The 21552-nt window shown below is 40.4% G+C and overlaps 1 protein-coding gene across 5 annotated transcripts in view; it reads left to right on the top strand.

Moving 5' to 3' along the window:
* Window positions 1–21552, top strand: part of SERAC1 (serine active site containing 1) — a 74741-nt gene that overhangs the window by 26085 nt on the left and 27104 nt on the right. For all 5 annotated transcript variants that reach the window (XR_002070836.2, XM_019412680.2, XM_019412676.2 and 2 more), the window contains 4 exons: window positions 434–555; window positions 1608–1736; window positions 12948–13061; window positions 15063–15225. Coding sequence is in view for 4 of the 5 variants with exons in the window: in XM_019412680.2 (XP_019268225.1) it covers window positions 434–555; window positions 1608–1736; window positions 12948–13061; window positions 15063–15225 (528 nt within the window). In the remaining variant the exon portion in view is untranslated. The remainder of the gene's footprint in view (window positions 1–433; window positions 556–1607; window positions 1737–12947; window positions 13062–15062; window positions 15226–21552) is intronic.

Raw genomic sequence — 21552 nt, forward strand, 5'->3', positions numbered from 1 at the left:
CCATCTGGAACCTCACATTATTCATGGACATCACGTAATGCCAAAGCACCATCCTGTATCAGGGACAGTAGATCTCAATGCAACCTCAGGTTTTTTGAGTAGTGAGCAAAACAGTTTTTAAACACTAGAATTATTACCAAAAAAAGGAGAAGTTAAATTGGTTCTGACCTATCGATTTTCACATTTAAGGTTCACTTCTTCAAAAGGTTAGTTAGATTGTGATATGCCTACATATATGTTGAGGAGAATTGTGAGATCAGTCCTGGAAATGTTGGACATCTGGCTTACTGGTATTGTAAAGGCAGTTGACATTGTGAACAGAGACTTGGGAAATTTTGAATCATAAACTTGTAGTTTAAAAATTAAATTGTTTATTTAATTCTTGAAACAGCTATAAGCCAACTTGGGTGCTAACAACATACGTTTACAATAGATTACCAGTATAGGATAATTGCTCAAGCCTGTGATCTGAGAACTCTTATCGGTTTGGCACGAAGCAAAGAGAGTGATCTTCGTTTTTTCCTGCCACCACCTCCTTTGCCATCTTTAAATGAAGTAAGTAAATAAAATAATCCAGTGAGTGAAAAAGAAATTAACATATCACATCTTCACTCTGAAGGGTGCAGAGTAACCTTTCAAAAAGTAGTTTGAAAAAAAAAACAAAAACCCACCAGTTTGTTGTCTACTTTTCACAAGCAGGTGAACTAGATATAAACCTGAAATTGTAGTTTCTATACCAAGATTTCCTGGTTTATCAGGAGATGTTGTTTCTCTTGTGTTATTTTCCCTTTTGGGTATTGGAAGCCTCTATACACCAGACGGTAACTTCATAGCCTATTAACATCGATGAGTTGGTCACTTGTTCTAATATTGCTATAGATCAGTTTTTCTCAGCCTCAACACTCCTAACATTTTGAGATGAATAATTCTTTGTTGTTGAAGATTGTTCTGTACATTATAGGGTGTCTAGCTGCATCCCTGGCATCTACTCATTGGATGCCAGTCGCATCCCCAAAGCTGTAACAACCAAAACTGAAGATATTGCTAAATGTTTCCTGGGGCTCAAAACAGCCCCTGGAAAACCACCACATGTAGATACTAATGTATCACTTTGCATAGATATTTACTAACCACTACATGTAGATATCAATGTGGTACTCCTCATAGTTGTTAAATACTAACCACTAATAGGTATTAGAGTGTGCTTCTTGAGCAGCTTTTCTAGGCCTTCCTAGAAAATGAAAATCAGAAAACTTGCAATCAGTTGTTGAAAATTAGAAAAATGAATATGCTAGATGTAAGTTATTAGAGAAAATGACTAATGAGTTCTGGATTTTAGAAGCAAGAACATAATAGAAGAAGAAAGAGTATAACAGTCCATTTTAAATCGAGAGCTAAACTGTGCAGTTTTTGGACTGAGGTAGCAGACACGGAAGTCCAGAACTCAAAGTTAAGTGATGCTCATTTACCTGGGTGGGTGATGGCATTTCAAGACTAAAAGCACCAATTTATCTCTGCTCTTTTGTTTTGTTTTGATTCTTTGGGTACTTTTGTTGTACTCTGTTGTTGAGCTTAACTATGGGGCATTGTTTCTCTTTTTATTCCAGGATACTTGCATTGAAGAAGAGCTCAGACAGTTGCTGGCTTCTTTACCTCAAACGGAGCTAGATGAGTGTATCCAGTATTTCACATCTTTGGCTCTGAGTGAAAGCAGTCAAAGTCTAGCTGCTCAGAAGGTTAGCTCATTTATTCATTGAGTAAATATTTTGGAGTGCCCACCCACCCTTTCTAGGATCCTGTGCCAGGGGCCAGCATTCAGAACCCTAGAAGAGTCATCCATCAGGAACAGAATAAACATGGTGACTCCTGGTTGTATTCCAGGCACTGGGCCAGGTATTAGAGATGGTGGGGAGACATGTAAATAAACAAAGTCCCAGAGTGTGTAAGAGAGATACAGGTTACTTCCAGAGCCTTTCACTGTGCTTAAGAGGTCGTTTAAGCCTTCATGGAGGTGCCTCTGAAGTTAAATCTTAAAGAATAAATAGATAGTAACTTACAAGGTTTTAAATATCACCTATATGCTCCTAATGCCTAAAGTGATTTCTCTACTCTTATGTTCTAACTCAGGCTCTGGATTTGAATATTCAACTTCCTGCTTGATGTCTTTGTTTGGATGTCTAATCCAAGTCCCAAACTCAGCACGTTCAGCCCACCATCTCCACTAAACTCTTCCTCCTCTACTTCCATTTCAGTAAATGGGGCAGCATACAGGTCGTTGCTTAAGCTAATGGCTAGGAATTCTTGTTGATTCCTTCCTTCCGTGTTCAGCCAGTCCGTGGTTCCTGAAAGCTGTCCCTTCACATGTAGCTTGAGTCCATTTGTCTCACTGTCTGCAGTGTAGCCACCTTCTCCTGGCCACCGTCATCTCTTTCTCAGACTGTCCTGTTCTTTCATCTTGACTTCTGTTCTTGCTTTCATTTTTTAAATAATTTTAGAATCTCTTTCTCCTATTATTTTAAGTTCATTGAGGTGTTAATTCCTGTCTGTTGTGGCATCAACTCTTATGTTGGATTGTGGATTAATATGGGTCATGTGTTTTTACCGTGAGCTTGTCTTTAGCTGAATGGATCATTTTCTGTGTGAGTCCCAAGCACCCTGGATTGTAAATCTGTCCCCGCAGAGCAGTTTTTGTGTTTGCCCCTGTTGGATACCCCAGGAGGTTCACTGTCACTGGACTAGTTTGATATGAATTCCCCGGTTTGGGATTCCTGTGGCACATAGGAAGTATAAATTCAGATACATCTGTAGAGGGATTAGTGTTGGGGTTAATTTCTCATCCAAAGCCCCAAACAGAAACAGGCTTCCATAGGCTGGTGAGTAGAGTTTTTAGGCTCTCTTGGAGGAGGCAAACTTTTCAGGGCTCTGCCTTTCTAAAGGGATCCCAGATCTAGTTCCCACTGAATGTGACATCCAAAACCACATCACTTGCACTGAACGAGGAAAATCCCATCCGAGGAGCCTGCAGGCATCTTACCTCGGCAGTCCTGTGCTTCCCACTTCTGCTGCAAGTTCCATCTTCAGTTCTCGCAGAGGTTCTGCTTTCTTTCTTCTTCCCATTTTCTTTAGAACTTGGCTATGTTTTAAAATAGTTTTGTATTGCATTTCATCAGACATTTCTACATGTTTGTAGTGGGAGGGATTCACTTAGAAGCCAAGTTCGCCATCTTGCTGGATCCAGAAAGCTTCCTTATCACATCTCCATCATCTCAGACTCCACAGCAGGCTCCTTACCTGTCTCCCCAGTTCTGCGCTTTCACATCAGCCAGAGTGATTTTTACAAAAACATGAATTCGATCCACTCATGTTCCTGCATTAAGCCTTCCAAATGGCTTCCCATACGTGTCGAGTCTCAGCCCTTCTTATGATCAGGGCATGGACTGGCCATTGTTTATCAGAGTGGCTGCCCCTTAGAATGGTAAGAAAGTTGACAGGAAAGGGACAGTAGGGACTGCTGGCCAAGGCCATGGCTTCTGGGCAGAAATGAGGTGGCATAGTATATCAAACTACTTTCTCTCTCTTGACTTAGCAAAATGTTAAAAAATGCTATAGAAGGTGACAGAACACTACAGAAGTTAGGATGATGTTAACTCAATAGCAATAAGCAAAAGAAAATCTATTGTGCTGAAAAAGAACATCAGGCCAGGTACCAGGAGCTCTGGCATGGGGACGAGGAGAGGAGTGATGATAGTGGGGACAGAGGTCAGTGAGACACCTGTGGCAGAGAGCAGGGAGGCACATCCACCCCATTGTGCTTACGACCCTGCTGATAACAGTTTGGTTCTGGCAAAGCTCAAGCTATCAGAAGCTGGACAAGACCTGCTGAAAGTGAGGCTGTGCTCCCTGCCTCCCAGATGAAAAGGGAAGCCTGAGAACGGAGAAGGGTCCAGATAAGGAATTTACTCAGAGTGAGAGGTGCACGGTCTTCAGGACACCAGCAGCACAAGCAACAAAAGACAAAAACACACAAATTGGACGTCATCACCATTAAAAATGTTTGTGCTGCAAAAGACTATCAGGAAAGTGAAAATACCCAGTTTGGGAGAAATATTTGAAAATAATTTTTATCCAAAATATACAAAGAATTTTTAGAATAAAAAGACAAGTAACCCAATTAAAATATTAGGCAAAGGATTTAAACAGATATTTCTCCAAAAAAAAGTATATAAATAACTAATAAGCACATAGAAAGGTGCTCAATCATTAATCATTAGGGAAATGCAAATCAAAACCAGAATAAAGATGTCACTTCACACATAATGAGATGGCTGTAATAAAAAACATAGGTGGGGCACCTGAGTGGCTCAGTAGCTTAAGTGACCGTCCAACTTCAGTTCAGGTCATGATCTCACAGTTTGTGAGTTTGAACCCCACGTCAGACCACTGTGATGACCGCTCAGAACCTGGAGCCTGCTTCGGATTCTGTGTGTGTCTCTCTCTCTCTGCCCCTCCCTGACTCATGCTCACGCACGCGCTCTCTCACTCTAATAAATAAACATTAAGCAAATTAAAAAAAAAAAAGATGGGTAACAAGTGTCGGCAAGTATGTGGAGAAATTAAAACCCTCATACACTGCTGGTGGGAATGAGAAATTATGCAGCCACTGTGGAAAATGGTTTGAAAGTTCCTCAGAGTTAAACAAAGAGTTACCATATGGACCCAGGAACTCCACTCCTAGGTAGACACCCAAAAGAATTAAAACCGTATGCCCACACAAAAACTTGTACACAGATACTCATAGCAGCATTATTCATGATAGCCAAAAAGTGGAAACAACCTAAATATCTATCAGCTGAGGAATGGATAAACGAAATGGGAGTCTATCCATACAATGGAACGTTATTGGCCACAAAAAGGAAAGAAGTACTGATACATGCTACAACGTGGATGAACTCTCAAAAGTCAGACACAAAAGGTGACACATTGGTAACATACTAGATGGTACCCCTTATGTGAAATGTCCAGAACAGGCAAATTCAGAGAGAATGGGAGTACATTAGTGGCTGGGGCAAGGGGCAATAGAGAGCGACTGCCAGTGGGCTCAGACTGCCCTCAGGTGGATCAGAGTTGGGAGTCTGTTTAGGCTACTACCCTCAGGACACCACGCTCTGATTCACTTGGATGAAGCCTCTGCTGCGCACGCCAGTTATTTACATCCAGTGAACGGGCCCACAGCTAAAGCAGTGGGAGGAGGGGATGCAGGGGGAGAGAACATAAACCCTTCAACCAAAATGGCTTTTCATGTGCGAGGCAGTCTTACTCCAAAGGTGTGGGGCGCCCTGCGGAGCACGTGGAGAGCTCCGAGGAGATGGCACGCATAGCTGAGCCCACCGATCGCCACTATGCAAACTTTACACCCAGCAGTTTAAAGACCCTAGGACTTTGTGTGTGTATACCCATGCGCGTTCATAATTAACATATACTGTGTGTATGTGTTCTTTGATATTTACAACCCTGGAGATGATGTAGGTTTCCTGCCATCTGAGATGCCCCCCCTCCATCTCAGCTTATTTTATTTTCTTTTTTTAAAGATTTTATTTTTGAGTAATATCCACACCCAACTTGGGGCTCGAACTCACAACCCCGAGATCAAGAATCACATGCTGCACCAACTGAGCCAGCCTGGTGCCCCTCAGTTGGCTTATTTTAAACAAAATCTTCCCCTAAACAAAGTGATGTCTGAAAAAGTAATTCGTGTGACCTTTTAACTGCATTGACTTGACTGTATTCCAATCAGTATATTTAGGTATCATAGATCACAGTGGAAATGATGAAACTGATATTTACTCAAAACATTTCGTTCTGCTGGGCAGACTACATGCACACATAGATCTATCCTTTCAGTAGAAATTTCAAAAAGAAATTGTTTCTGGCACTTAAAAAAAAAATGAATGCTTTGTGATTAATGAAGTACTTTTGATTTTTCATTTGGAAGGTGCTGCTTTCACCTCGATTTGCCTCCCTGTCCTCTGAACACTTTTTTTAAAGAGTTTTTATTTAAATTCCAGTTAGTTACCATACAGAGCAACATTAGTTAACATACCGCAGAGTACTAGTTTCAGGTGTACAGTGTAGTGATTCAGCACCTGCATACCTCACAGGTGCTCATCACAGCAAGCGCCCTCCTTAATCCCCCTCACCTACTCCCCCAGCCCCCCACCCACCTCCCCTCCGTAACCACCAGTGTGTCCTCTAGTGAAGAGTCTGTTTCTTGGTTTGCCTTTCTTTCTTTTTTACCCTCCTCTGCGTGTTTGTGTTGGTTTTTAAATACCACACATGGGTGGTATTTGTCTTTCTCTGACTTCTTTATTTTGCTGAGCATTATACTCTCTAGCTCCATCCCTGTTGTTGTAAATGGGAAGATTTCGTTCTTTTTGATGGATGAGTAATATTCCGTTGTACATACACACATGTATATGCGTATTTATGTATGTGTGTATATATGTGTATATATACACACACCACATTGTCTTTATCCATTGATTAGTTGATGGGCACTTGGTCTGTTTCCATAATTTGGCTATTGTAGATAATGCTGCTGTACACATGGGGGTGCATGTATCCCTTTGCATTAGTATTTTTGGATTCCTTGGGTGAATACCTACTAGTGCAATTGCTAGATTGTAGGATAGTTTTATTTTTAATTTTTTGAGGAGCCTCCATACTAGCTTCCACATTGGCTGCACCAATTTGCATTCCCACCAACAATGCAGGAGGGTTTCTCCTTTTCCACATCCTCACCAACACCTGTTGTTTCTTGTGTTGTTGAGTTTAGTCATTCTGACAGGTGTGAAGCGATATCTCATTGTAGTTTTGATGTTGAGCATCTTTTCATGTATCTTTTCAGTGGCCATCTGGATGTTTTTGGAAAAATGTCTATTTGTGTCTTTTGCCCATTTTTAAATTGGATTATTTGGTTTTTGGGTGTTGAGTTTGATAAGTTCTTTATATGTTTTGGACACTAACCTTTTATCAGATATGTCATTTGCAAATATCTTCTCCCATTCCATAGGTTGCCTTTTAGTTTTATTGATTCCTTTGCTGTATAGAAGCTTTTTATTTTAATGAAGTCCTGATGGCTTATTTTTGTTTTTATTTCCCTTGCTTCAGCAGACATATCTAGTAAGAAGTTGCTACAGCTGATGTCAAAGAGGTTACTGCCTGTATTCTCCTCTGGGATCTTAATGGTTTTATATCTCACACTTAGGTCTTTCATCCATTTTGAATTTTTTTGTGTGTATGGTGTAAAAAAGTGGTTCGCTTTCATTCTTTTGCATGTCGCTGTCCAGTGTTCCCAGCACCAGTTGTTGAAGAGACTGCCCTTTTCCCATTGGATATTCTTTCCTACTTTGTCGATGATTAGCTGTCCATATAGTTGTGGGTTCATTTCTGGGTTCCCTATTCTGTTCCATTGGTTTACGTGTCTGTTTTTGTTCCAATACCATGCTGTTTTGATTACTTCAGCTTTGTAATGTAACTTGAAGTCCGGAATTTTGATGCCTCTGGTTTTGTGTTGCTTTGCTTTGCCTTTTCAAGGTTGCTTTGGTTATTTGAGGTCTTTTGTGGTTCCATACAAATTTAAGGGTTGCTTGTTCTAACTATGTGAAAAATACTGTTGGCATTTTGATAGTGATTGCATTAGGTGTGTAGATTGCTTTGGGTAGTATAGACATATTAACAATGTTCTTCTGATCCACGAGCATGGAATGTCTTTCACTTTCTTTGTGAGCTCTTCAGTTTTTTTCATCAGTGTTTTATAGTTTTCAGAGTACAGGTCTTTCACCTCTTTGGTTAAGTTTGTTTGGCAAGGAAGAAGTAAAATTACTACTTGCAGAAGACATACTCTATGTAGAAAACCCAAAAGACTCCACCAAAAAGTGGCTAGGACTGATACACGGATTCAGTAAAGTCACAGGATACAAAATCAACGTACAGAAATCTGTTGCAGTCCTTTTTTTTTTTTAATGTTTATTTTTGAGAGAGGGAGAGAGAGCGCATGCATGAGTGGGGAAGGGGCAGAGAGAGAGGGAGACATAGAATCCAAAACAGGCTCCAGGCTCTGAGCTGTCGGCACAGAGCCCGACACGGGGATCAAACTCACAAACCGTGAGATAATGACCTGAGCTGAAGTCAGACGCTTAACCAACTAAGCCACCCAGGCGCCCCAAATCTGCTGCATTTCTATACACCAATAATGAAGTAGCAGAAAGAGAAATTAAGGAATCAATCCCATTTACATTTACAACAAAAACAGTGAGATCCCTAGGAATAAACCTAACCAAAAAGTTGTACTTCTTTAATTAATTTAATGTTGAAAAAAATATTTAATTTCATTTCTGAAGCTCTATCTCATCAGACCAGTAAGCAACTCCATCTCAGTTATTCTCCTCCCACTACCCCTGTCTAGTCAGGCTTCTCCGATTTTTTACTTGCCAAGAAGTTGGGAGTGAAGAGATAGGAGGGGTGTCCATCTGGTTTTTAGAGATCTGTCAGACCTGCCTTGTGGCAGTCTCTAAGCACCCTTCAAGGGACAGTACGCTGCTTCTATACGAAACTGCCTCCTCACTGAGGTAACGCAGCCTCGGCAGGTGTCCCACACAGCTGTTGGGTTCCAGGGCATGGCTTCTTCACCTTTGTTAATCGCCATGGACCCCTTTGGTGATTTAGTAAAGTCTGTGAACTTGTTTGTAGATGCATAAAACTCAATACACAGGATTATAAAAGAAACCAATTATATGGGATACCGTTACCAAAAATAATTTTGGTATCATGTATTTCTTGTTCATGCATTCAACAACAGGAAGAGACCTGTAAAATGGGAAAGTTGAAGTTTATTTTTAAAACACTTTAACTTTTGGGGTGCCTGGGTGGCTCAGTTGGTTAAACATCCAGCTCTTGGTATTGGCTTAGGTCATGATCTCACGAGCATGAGATCAAGCCCTGCGTCGAGCTCTGCGCCGACAGTGTAGAGACAGCTTGGGATTCTCTCTCTCTCCCTCAGAGCACTACCACAAATGAGATGTAATACGAAAATATCTGTACTCTCTATTGCCGACAGTCACACAGATTGTTACCATTACTATGGTTTATTGTCTGTGTTTACAAAATTTCTGTTAGATGTCGGGAAGATAAAGATGTAACTTTTTCTCGTCCAAGCATACACCCTACCGACCCTGAATTCTGTCTACTCCAGGCCCTTAAGAATGACCCTGGGTCTGCAACTTATGCTTTAGAATGAATGCACCGTTTCTCTTTTTTTTTTAAGTTTGTTTGTTTATTTTTTGATTTAGAGAGACAGACAGACAGTGCCAGCTGAGGAGGGGCAGAGAATGAGGGAGAGAGAGAATCCCAAGCAGGCTCTGTGCAGTCGGCTCAGAGCCCAACACGGGGTTCCATCTCACAAACCATGAGATCACTCACTACCTGAGCCGAGATCAAGAGTTGGACACTTAACCGACAGAGCCACCCCGGTGCCCCTAAACACACCATTTCTAAGCCCAGTTAGTTCGCATAAATTGCAGAGTTCTGAGGTTGTCAGTTTTTATGCAGAAATGCCAGGGATTAGCTTTTACACACTTTAAAACAGAGGGTCCCACAATAAGAAGCAGTAGCAAGACTCTCTGTCCCCCTGCTCTCCACCCATCCTGGCAGTGATCTGCCTACTCTCCTTTTGTTTTCAGATGTCACATCTCTTGGCAGCTTGCCTACATCTGTCTCTTCACTACTACCTTTCTGACCGTCCCTGCCCTCCTGCTCGTTCTCCCTCACGCTCACTGTATTCCAGCCACGCTGGCCCTCACTCTCCGTTCCTTAAACTCACTACCTGCTCGAGTTCTCTCTGCCTGGGATTCTCTGCCACCAGCGTGTCATATGGCCGCTTTTTCATCCTTCAGCTTGTCAGCTCCTCAGAGAGACCTTCCTCTCCATCTCAAATGTTTAGTGCATTTATCGCCCTTCGTAGCATTTATCCCATTGTGTAATTATGCTGTATATTTATCCGTTTGCTTATTTAATTGTCTTACTCCCTTCCAGTGGTCAATAATAATGTCCCTAGTACCAAATACAGTGCTTCCCACACAATATGTTCTCAGAAAATATTTATGGAATAATGGATGAATGAATTATGACATTGCTAAGGGAGCCAGCTGTGCACGAATTTATATATGCTTAAATAACAGCTGGTATATTTCTGTTATGAGTCAAAGTATTTTTGCATGGCAGACAAAAGTGTAGATAACTATAAGGATATTGTTTAAAAGGAGCATAGGTTATATGGTAACAAGGTATCTATTATGTATGAAATCATTTGGCCATTATAAATTTGTTGAGATACATTTGAAAAATACCATGTTAATCCAGAGTAATGTTGTGTCTCAAATTGAGTATGATATTTACAAAATGATACATAAAATTCTTTGTTACACTTATGACTAATATAGAATATGGATGTAAATAAATTCTTTAGTAACTTTATTAGTTGACATCCCTCTTCTGCTTTGTTACTTGCCTTTTGATTTTTATACCTTACCCTTTATTTTTAACATTGTCACTCTCTTTCTTTTCCTCTGCATTTCTTTCATTCTTAAGAAATTGTTTTTTGGTTGCACTTACAGAATTTGATGTGTGGCATTTCTTAAATTTTTACGAATTTATGTAAACTTGCTCTGTCTTAATCTAGTGATAAAGCAGCAGTAACCTACGTATGTTTATTTTCATGTTAAGAATTAGAATATATTCCATATGCTCACACCACGAGTTTATACCTTTTATTTATTCCTTTTTCTTGTGTTTTTAACTGCCACACAATCTGCCAGTTCATAAATAACTTAGAAGCTTTGCTAATGAGGTTGGAATTGGAACTGTATTTTTATTTCCCACTTAGAAAACGATCAAGAGAAACGTAAAATCCTAGGTAATTTTTTTCCTTTTTTATTTACTTGGAGCATTTAGCTTAGAAAGAGGTCAGGTGATTTGGGGGTGTGTGGTAGGGAGAAGGATTTGGGGGAGGCAGGTTGTGGTGGTAAATCTTTTAAGAAAAGTTCCCCATCCCCCAAAGCCCACCAGTTCACTGTTTACCCTTATTCCTGCTAGAGGAGAGAATGACTCTCAATGAATTAGTCCCTTGCCAGGCCTCTACTTAAGTAGCATAAACGTTTGAGATCTAAGCATGTTTAAACTTGGAAAAACAGAATGTGACATCAAGAGAGGAGGGCATGAGTAAGAATTATAGAATGATCAAACATTTTGAATATTTACTGGGTTTACTGAGCCATGAGCCCTATAAATTAACTCAAAATGGAGAAACTTATGGATTATATTTCCTGTAGGAAACACTGGGCTTTCTATATACATTTTTGAAAAACATTACCTTGTAGTTGAGTTCTTTTGCCAGCAGGTGGCCTGTATGCACACAGTTATGGCCCCTCGTGCAGATACAAAGCACTTCAAAGGAGATGCAGTAATGTCTTCTTTTCATCCCTTCTGTCTCCCTCACCCAGTGCACATGCACGCACATGCACACACACGCACACCCGTTCACAGTTACACATACTCTTTACACATATTATAGCATGCAGTACACATTCTTCTGCCCTTTCTTTTTCTCACTTATGGGTTCATCTTGGAGATTGGTATATGCCAGTATACGAGGAGACTCAAGAATTTTTATATTCTTTTTTTTAACGTTTATTTTATTTTTGAAAGAGAAAGAGAGGGAGGGGCAGAAGGGATGGGGGGCAAAGGATCTGAAGCAGGCTCTGAGCTGACAGCCGAGAGAGCCTGACGTGCGGCTCGAACTCATGAGCCATGAGATCATGACCTGAGCTGAAGTCAGACGGTTAACCAGCTTAGCCACTCAGGTGCCCCCCAAATTTTTATATTATCATAGCATTCCATTGTACAATGGTACCATCATTACTTAACCAGCCCTCTGTTGATGGGAGTAGGTAGTGCTTACAAAGACTGTCACTGTGAACAAACCTGTACCTGTATTACTCTGCCTATGTGTGTCTCTCTAGGTTGGATTGTTGAAGGGCACGGGCGCTTGTAATTTAGACAGCTGTCCTTCAGTTGTCCTCCATAAAAGTTGCAGGGTGATGGGAATGCCCGCTCCCCCACCCCTCTGATAGATGAAAACTATCCTTTCTCATGAGTGTTGCCACACATGCCTCTCATTATAAGTTGTGTTGGGCGTTGTTTCGTAGATTTCCTTTCCTAGGAACTTTCTGCTTATGACTGTTGCTCATTCCTCCATAGCATTGTTGATGTTTTTGCCACTGATTTGTAGGGGATTATTGCATACTAGTGACATTAGCGTTTGACCTGTGATGATAGTTGAAATTTTCTTTTCCCAGTTTATTCTTATATTTTGCTATTAGGGCTAATGCACACTCCTCTTCTGTCTTCTGGTTTTCCTAACCCTTCTGTTTATTCTTCCATATGATCTTGAATTTCAGTTAAGGAAGAGTTAAAAGTTCTCTGATCATTGTCATTGTTTGTCTTCATTTTATATTTTTCCAGCAATGCCTTTTCTCTTTTTTATTATTTTGATTAATAGACTTCAGGTAGACTCCACTACCATCATCTGACAGTAGAACATTATGGTCAACCCTAGGCTTTTCTTACTTGGTAAAGAATTGTGTGTCAGTCTTCATACTTTGAGAGAAGAGGACACAGAAGGAAGAAGTAAGGAAGATGCAAAGATCTCCTCCTCTAGAAATGATCCCTTATGTTTTCTGTTCTAGTAAGCAACAACTTGCATAACTAGCTCCCTTTCAGCTTCCAAAATAGGTTGTGTATAATACAGGGATTTTTTCGTGTGTGTGTGTGTGTGTGTGTCAAACAAAAAATATGAGTCACTCTTCTCAGTAAACATTTTAATTATCTTTCAGGGTGGCTTATGGTGTTTTGGAGGAAATGGACTTCCTTATGCTGAAAGTTTTGGAGAAGTTCCTTCAGCTACGGTGGAAATGTTCTGTTTAGAAGCTTTGGTAAAACATTCTGAGGTAACTTGCATTTTCAAAATGTGGTTTACTTTTTATGATCGCAATAAAAAAATTGTACATCATGGTTCATTCAAGCGAAATAATCCTCATTTTTTATAAAAGAAAAGAAGCTTTTTGCTTATTTAAAAATTTTCTTTTTTCCCCATTTAGTTGTAGAATTGATGATCATGACTTAGCACCGATACATGTATTTCCTTTTGCCAAGTATTTCTGAAAATGGATTTAATCTTAATTGCACATAAAGAAAGCAACCCATTGTTTAAATATGGCGTTGAACTTTGAATTACGCTATCTTATGCTACCTTTCTCAGATCTTTTTTATAAATAATATTACCAGGTAGTTAATTTCCAGTAAAACATCTGCCAAAGAAGCCAATATAGAAAAAAGGTAAATATTTGGATGGCCATACTCTTGAATTTTAAACAGAGCTTATATTAGTGGTTTTTAAGTTTTTTGGCATGTATGACAACTTTTCTGTCATGATCATAGTTTGATTTTAAAAGAAAAGAGCAACAGACTTCGTGATGCTCAAACATGAATGCATAAAAACCACTCAGGAAGCATGTTTGAAAGCGCACATTTCCTGGTCACCTCTAGCGGCTTCAACTTAGTAGTTGTGGGCTGGTGTCCGGGAGTTTGTGTTTGTAACGGGCATCGCTGGTGAGGCTGCTGGAAGTAGTTCATCCCGCAAAGTGAGAAACTCCATTCTAGAGATTTTAAACTTTCCAGTTTAATTTTGAGGACCATTAGACGCGGCTCAGGAGCATAGTGGTCTCTGGTCATCTTTAGTTCCCACCAGTGGAGTTAGGAATTGCGTACAAAGCAGAGGTATTAGTGTTGTAGCTCAGAAGGGCACATGGGAAAATAATGCTAGAGGTTTGGTAGCTTATGATCAGTTTCTGAAGCATTAGATCTGTCTTCAGTAGAAAGTACAGTGTGTGGAATACCTTTATTACATTATCTCACTGACATAGGTCTAAAGGGCATACTTTTAAATGCACTTAAAATGTGATCAAATTCAGTAAAAATTTAGAGAATGAAAATTGTTGCATATACAGGACACAGCATCATGTCAGTGAGTACAGCTAGTGATGGGAAGAGGCCAAGGCCATGCCGGTGACCTCGGCACACTGTGAGGGCTTGTTGGTCAATACTGTTGCCTTTCCATAATATTACGTATTTCCTTTGGCTGTATTTTATCCCTTTTCTCTATTAAAAATTCATATCCCCTTTCTTTCCTTTTTATTTTTATCATTTGATCTTTCTCTTTAAAAACTGTTTCTGACTCCTGAGTTTTGGAAGAGCCCCAGACCTGTGGACTTGTGTGGGCTGGTGTGCAGGGCGGCACATGGTGCCATTCTCTGGGAGTTCTTGTTTGCAGAAGCAAAAGCTGCCACTTGAATGGGGTTTTTCTTCCCATTATCAGGTGGCAGGTTTCTCGGTTAGAGAATTTTTTTAAGGTAATTTCAAGCCAGTCAAAGTATCACTGTAAATTGAAACCATTCTAGGGGTGCTGGGGTGCCTCAGTTAGTTAAGTGTCTGACCGGCTCAGGTCATGATCTCGTGGTTCTTGGAACCTGGAGCCTGGAGCCTGCTTTGGATTCTGTTTCTCCCTCTCTCTCTCTGCCCCTCTCCTGCTCTCGCTCTCTCTCTCTCTCTCTCAAAAATAAACATTAAAAAATTAAGATAAAAAAATTGAAACAGTTCTATAATAATGACATTGTCAAGTTACATCCCACCAAGAGCTACGCAGAGTAAGAGTAAACATTTCAGAAGCCCTGGTGAGATGTGCCTTAATTTTTTTCAGTGATTTTGAAGCACCTCCCGCATAGATAGGAATTTGCTTATTTATTTAAGTGAGCTGCGAGGAGAGTTTTGGGTGGTCTCTCTGGGTCTCTGTCCTTGAGCAGGAGCCCCTAGCTGTGCCGTCAGCGTGTTGTGTCACCTCGCTAGTGAATTTGTGCAACATACGGTGAGCTTTCATTAATTTATCGTGCTAGATACCCACACACTGTGATGAAATTGAAGCAAATGGAGGCTTGCAACTACTTCAGAGGCTGTACCAACTTCACAAGGATTGTCCCAAAATACAGAGAAATATAATGCGTATCATTGGAAACATGGCTTTGAATGAACATCTTCATTCTACTATAGTTCACTCAGGTAACACCGTTATATACTGAGTATTTTGGATCCGATCCTTTGTTCCCACCTCCACCCCTCATGATACGTTAATCGTTTTATTTATTTATTTATTTATTTATTTATTTAATGTTTATTTTTGAGAGACCGAGCACGAGCAGGGGTGGGGCAGAGAGGGAGGGAGACACAGAATCCAAAGCAGGCTCCGGGCTCTGTGCTGGCAGAGCCTGCCGAGGGGCTCAAACTCACGAGCCGTGAGATCATGACCTGAGCCAAAGTCAGACGCTTAACTGACTGAGCCACCCAGGCGCCCCACCATACATTAATCTTTTAATAGACTTAACACTTCGCTTAGGGTTAGTTATGGGTCTTTAGAGCATATCGTTTTAGTAGGGGCATGGAATTGCTTGGGACTTGTGTACTACACGCCTGAGATCATCGGTGTGCGGACAGTCAGAGGAGGGCAGTTTTTGCCTTGACGACCATCTAATGGTCTACATCACCTTTGATAGGATTCGGTTGACCCAGAGTACGTGTACTCAGTATAATTAGTGATTTTCCCCCTTGCAACTAATCAACTGACTGTGGGGAGATACTTAGGACCATGCAGATATCCAGCTCCTCATCTCCTGAACTCCCCTGCCTGATCCAGTCTTCATCATGATGGTTGCAAAATGATGATTTTCTAACTGCAGCACGCCCTCCCCGTGTACTTTTCAGCATTTGGCATTTCCCTGTAAGCAAGAGCCCTTCCTTCTCTCTCCTTCCATCTGTCTCCCTTTCTTCCCTCTTGTCCCTCCCTCTCTCGCTCTCTCCCTCCCCATCAGTATGGGCACATGGATTCCTGGTTGTTGTTTTTTTTAATGGTTTATAACTTATTACTGTACTTAACATTAGATGCCAGATTGTTTCGGTTTTGGTCAGTGGGAGCCCGACAAACCGGCTCCCTGTGTCCTGGCAATATGCCCACCTCGTCTGGGGAGGCATTCCTTATTACTGTCTGAATAACAAGATGTTCCAGGCTCCTTCCTCTGAGGAGAAGTGCAGATTGATCTCAGTGCAGATTGATTTTTAGAGGCCAGGATCTGGGTGCTCGGTGTGCTTATTGTTCCTGGAGTGTCTTCGCTTCTTGGCTCTTTCAGTGGAAAAAGCAAGGTGGTAAATATCAGGACACACACAAGTATGCATTCATATGTGCACATATACGTGCATATGCTCATAGTTGTTAGAGACTGAGTTTACGTTTTTTCTTGTGTCAGTCTCTACTTTTTTTGTTTGTTTACATTTAAGAGTGTTTTGATCAATAAAAGTTTTTAATTTGATGAAGTCTCATTTGGGATCAGCAAACTTTTTCTGTAAAGAACCACTTCCTATGGGCTTTATTTGCTCCACTTTTTTAGGTGCTTAAGGTAGAAACTTAGATCCTAATTTTAACCTCTTCTTGTTTCAGACATCTATTACTGTGTATCAAACACAAAATTCATTGGTTAAAATAGTGGTCCTATATTTTCCTTGTGAATCTGAAACTTGGGCCAGCCTCTGTGGCTTCATGCAGCACTAACTGGGGCAGCTCGGCTGCGGGATAGAGGGTACACTTTCATGATTGTCCCTCACGTGGCTTGCATACTGGTACTGGCTGTCAGGTAGGAGCCCAGCTGGGGCTGGGGACATTGGCTCCTTCCTACATGCGCCTCTCCGTGCAGCTTGGGGTTTCTTAAAGCATGATGGCTAGGTTTCAACAGCAAACGTCTCAAGAGAGGACCAGGCATACGCTCTTTTTTGCCTCTTATAAAGCAAGCATTGGGAGTAATTTCTGACCTACTCACTAAGGCTAGCTCATATTCAAGAGGAAGGGCTCTGGAAGGGGTTTAGACTCATGACCTCTTGATGGACAATAGTGTCAAAGCATTTGAAGACATGTTTTCAAATCACTACAATTATTTTTTAATACGAGTATTTAAAGCTGTAAATTTCCTCTAACTTGTTTTAGATGGATCCCTCAAATTTTGAATATACTGTATTTTCATCATTATTCAGTTTGAAATATTTTCTACTTTTTCTTGTGATTTTTTGCTTTGTCTCATGGGTTACTTAAAAATGTGCTGCATACTTTATAAGTATTAAGGGTTTTCTAGATATCATATGTCCGTGATTTCTCATTTAATAGTCCATGTGTTCAGAGAACATACCCTGTAAGAGTTTAGTCTTTGGAAGTTTACTGAGACTTATTTGATAGCCTGTTTTGTGGTCTGTCGTGATGCATGTTCTGTGTGCGCTTGGAAAATGAGTGTTTTGTAGTTGTTGGCGAAGTGTTCTGTATGTAACAGTGAAGCCATAGCATTGCTCAAATCTTCTCTGGATCTCCATTGAGCTTGGTCTCGTTCTCAGTGAATTACTGAGAGATGTGTTGAACTGTAATTGTGAATGTCTGTTTTCCTTGTAGTTCTACCAGGTTTTTCTTCCTAGCAAATTATTCATTTTTTATTATTAAGTGATGTCTCTACCACTGGTGACACTCCTTTTCCTTAAGTCTACCTTACCTGGTATCAAAATAGCCACACTGGCTTTTTCTTTTTAAAAAAAATTTTGTTATTGGGGTGCCTGGATGGCTCATTTGGTTGAGCATCTGTCTCTTGATTTTGGCTCAGGTCATGATCCCAGGGTTGTGGGATCGAGCCCCACAAGAGATTCTCTCCCTCTCTGCCCCTCTCTCCTGCTCGCACATGCTCTCTCTCTCTCTCTCTCAAACCAAGAACAATTAAAAAATTTTGTTATTGAAGTATAGTTGACATACAGTGTTATGTTAGTTTCAGGTGTACAACATAGTGATTCTACAATTTTATACATTACACAGTGCTCACCATTGTAAGTGTAGTTATCATCTGTTACCATACAACATTATTATAATATCATTGGCCATATTTCCTATGCTGTTCTTTTTGTCCCTGTGACTGATTTATTTTATACCTGGAAGTTTTTACTTCTTCATCTCCTTCATGTATTTTGCTCATCCCCCCACCCTCCTCTCGTCCGGCAACTGCTAGTTCTCTGTATTTATGGGTCTGTTTTTATGAGAGTTTTTGGTTTTTGGTTTTTAGATTTCACATATAAGTGAAACATATGGTATTTGTGTTTCACTTTCTGACTATTATTTCGCTTAACATAATACTCTCTAGGTCTATTTATGATATCACAAATGGAAAGATCTCATTCTTTTTTATGGCTGAGTGATAGTCGATCACACACACACACACACACACACACACACACACACACACACACCCCTTCTTCTTTATCCATTTACCTGCTGATGTATTCTGGTTTTTTCCGTATCTTGGCTATTGTAAATAATGCTGTAGTAAACAAGGGTGCCTGTATTTTTTTGAATTAGTTTTTCATTTTATTTGGATAAGTACCCAGTAGTGGAATTAAAGGGTTATATGGTATTTTTGTTTTTAATTTTTTAGTAACCTCCATATTGTTTTCAACAGTGGCTGCATCAGTTTACATTCCCACCAACAGTACATGAAGGTTCCTTTTTTCCCCCACATCCTCACCAATGCTTGCTATTTCTTGTCTTTTTGATTCTAGCCATTCTGACTGGTATGAGGTGATACCTCATTGTGGTTTTGATTTTCATTTCCCAGATGATCACTCTGGCTTTTTCCTATGCTTGCTGTTTGCAGCCCTATCTTTTATCTTTTCCTTTTCCCCTTCTTTTGCGTTCATTTTTCTGTGACTTTATTTTTTTTTAATATTTTAAATGTTTATTTTTGAGCGAGAGAGAGAGACAGAGTGTGAGTGGGGGAGGGGCAGAGAGCAAGGGAGACATAGAATCTGAAGCAAGCTCCAGGCTCTGAACTGTCAGCACAGAGCCCAGTGAGGGGCTCGAACTCACAAACCCTGAGATCATGACCTGAGCTGAAGTCGGCCACTCAACTGACTGAGCCACCCAGGCATCTCTCTGTGACTTTAAAAGTAAGTACATCTTTTATAGACAGCATAGAGGTGCATCTTTTTTTAAATCCGGCTTGATCTTTTTTAATAGGGGTGTTTTGTCTCGTTACCTCTAATGTATTTATGAGTATTGTTTCCTTTTTTTCTTGTTTACGGACTTTTTTGGGTTACTTGAATATCTTTTACATTATGTTCTTTCTCCTGTTTCTGCTTTTTATATATTATTATTTGTGTGTTTTTTTACTTGATGGTATCCTTATCACAGTCTGTCTTGAATTAATATGATACCACTTTATCTATAGTGCGAGATTCTTACAACAGTATAGTTCACTTCCCACCTCTTGCCATCCTTTCTGGTATTGTCTTAATATATTTTACTCCTCCATTATGTTATAGACTTTGTGATACATTGTTGTTATTTTTTAAGAGTCAAAGACTATAAGAAAAAAAGAAAGTGATTTTTGTTTATTTACACATTTATAGTAGTCAGCTCTCTTCCTTCTTTTCCTACATTTACATCTGATACAATTTCCCTACAGCCTAAAGACCAGGGTGTGCTGGACAAGTTCTCTCACCTTTCATTTTCTGAAAGTCTTTTACTTCGCCTCTATTTTATTATCCCAGGAAAGAGATTTTCCATGGATAAAGAATTATTTGTTGGCAGTATGTTATTTTTTCTGTCAGCACTTTAAAAATGTCATTCCATTCTCTCCTAACTACCACTGTCTGATGAGAAGTCTCTCATTCCCATTTTCATTCTCCTGTATGTAACTTGTCGTTTTTTCTCTGGCTTTGAAGTTTTTATGTTTGGTTTTTAGCAGTTTGACTCTGAAGTGCTTGGTTCCTTTTTTATATTTATGCTTCCACTGAGCTGACTGAATCTGTGGGTTGATGTTTTTGATCAGATTTGGAAAATTTCCAACCAGTGCATCTTAAAATATATATATATATATATTTTGTCCCTTTTTGGTCTATTCTCCTTTTGGGGCCTCAGTATATATATGAGACCTCTTGATTCTGTTCCACAGGTCATTGGGAATCTGTTGATTTCTTTTCAGATATTTTTTTTTCCTCTCTGTGTCTTACTTTGGATGATTTCCATTGACTTATCTTCAGTTTCTTTAATGGTATAGAGCCTTGATCAAATCAGTATTTTATTAAAAAAACAAACCCACACTCTTCCCATAACTGACACTTGGCTCTACCCCAAGTCCTCAGTCCTCTCTGGTGATGTCAACTTGTACTGGACAGTCCACTAAATGCCTTGGTCTCTCAGTCCCTTGTCCTTCTCATCTCTGTCGACTTCCTTCTCTGCTCCTGATTGTCTAGCACTCTGTTCCTGTGCCACATCTTGTCCTTGTCATTGCCTGAAACCGCTGCACTTAACAAGTCAGTGACTCACTTCTGAGCACCGCTTCCTCTCGTTCAAGCCTGTGTTTGCACCTGCTGCCACAGGGCCTGTTTTTCTTCTCTCCAGGAGTCTATCTCCCTGACCCCTTTATTTTCTCCCAGCCCGTCAGTCCTCTTTCTTCTTCACCTCACTCCTGAGCCAGCATATCCATGCTCCGTGGTCTGTCATTTCCGTCACACACTCTTCAATGCCCCGGAACTCCCCTCCCCTTCTTTCAGCACACCCTTGCTCAAGACCCCAACACTAGATAAAGCCTACTGTCCGCTGCTTCTGTGGCTGAGCATAGACTCATGGCAGATGGGTCGGCATCTTCAGTATCGCTCAGCAGGCCTTAATATGCTTAGCAATACCTATTTAAGCCCCCTCCACCTTCCTCAGCCCGTTCATATGCTCTATCCCTTTTGGCAGAGGACCTCTCCTACTTCCGTGAGACTGCTGAAACCCTGAAAGGAGTGTTCCCTCCGTTTCCCACTACCAAAACCAAACCCACCTTCTCCTTTTCTGCTCTTGAAAATAGGAGAAGGGACATCTCTTAGGAGACCTCTAACTGTGCCTGGCTTCTGGCTCCTTTCACTGTCTCAGGAATTGCTAGCCTTTCTCGTCTATGTGGTCAGCAGCTCCCTCTCAACAGGAGCCTTCCAATCAACACACATTAGGGGGTAATGTGACAAACTAGTCTCAGTACCACATCCCCCTTGTTTTTCAGCCTCTCTTCTACTCTTCCATTTTATGTCTAAACCTTTCAAAGAATTATCTGTATTACTTTTTGCTCAGCTCCCATTATTTCTGAATATTTCAGTTTGAATTCTGCTGCCCTACCCTGTTTTATTTTTTCTTGAGGTACCTGTAGCTTTACCTGTTCGCGCGTGTGTGTGCGTAAATCTTTTTTTTGTTGTTTATTTCTTTTTTTTTAAATTTTTTTTTAACATTTATTTATTTTTGAGACAGAGACAGAGCATGAACGGGGGAGGGGCAGAGAG

The sequence above is a fragment of the Panthera pardus genome, unplaced genomic scaffold (genome assembly GCF_024362965.1).
Source record: "Panthera pardus isolate Hobbes unplaced genomic scaffold, ASM2436296v1 HiC_scaffold_17, whole genome shotgun sequence".
Lineage (NCBI taxonomy): Eukaryota > Metazoa > Chordata > Mammalia > Carnivora > Felidae > Panthera > Panthera pardus.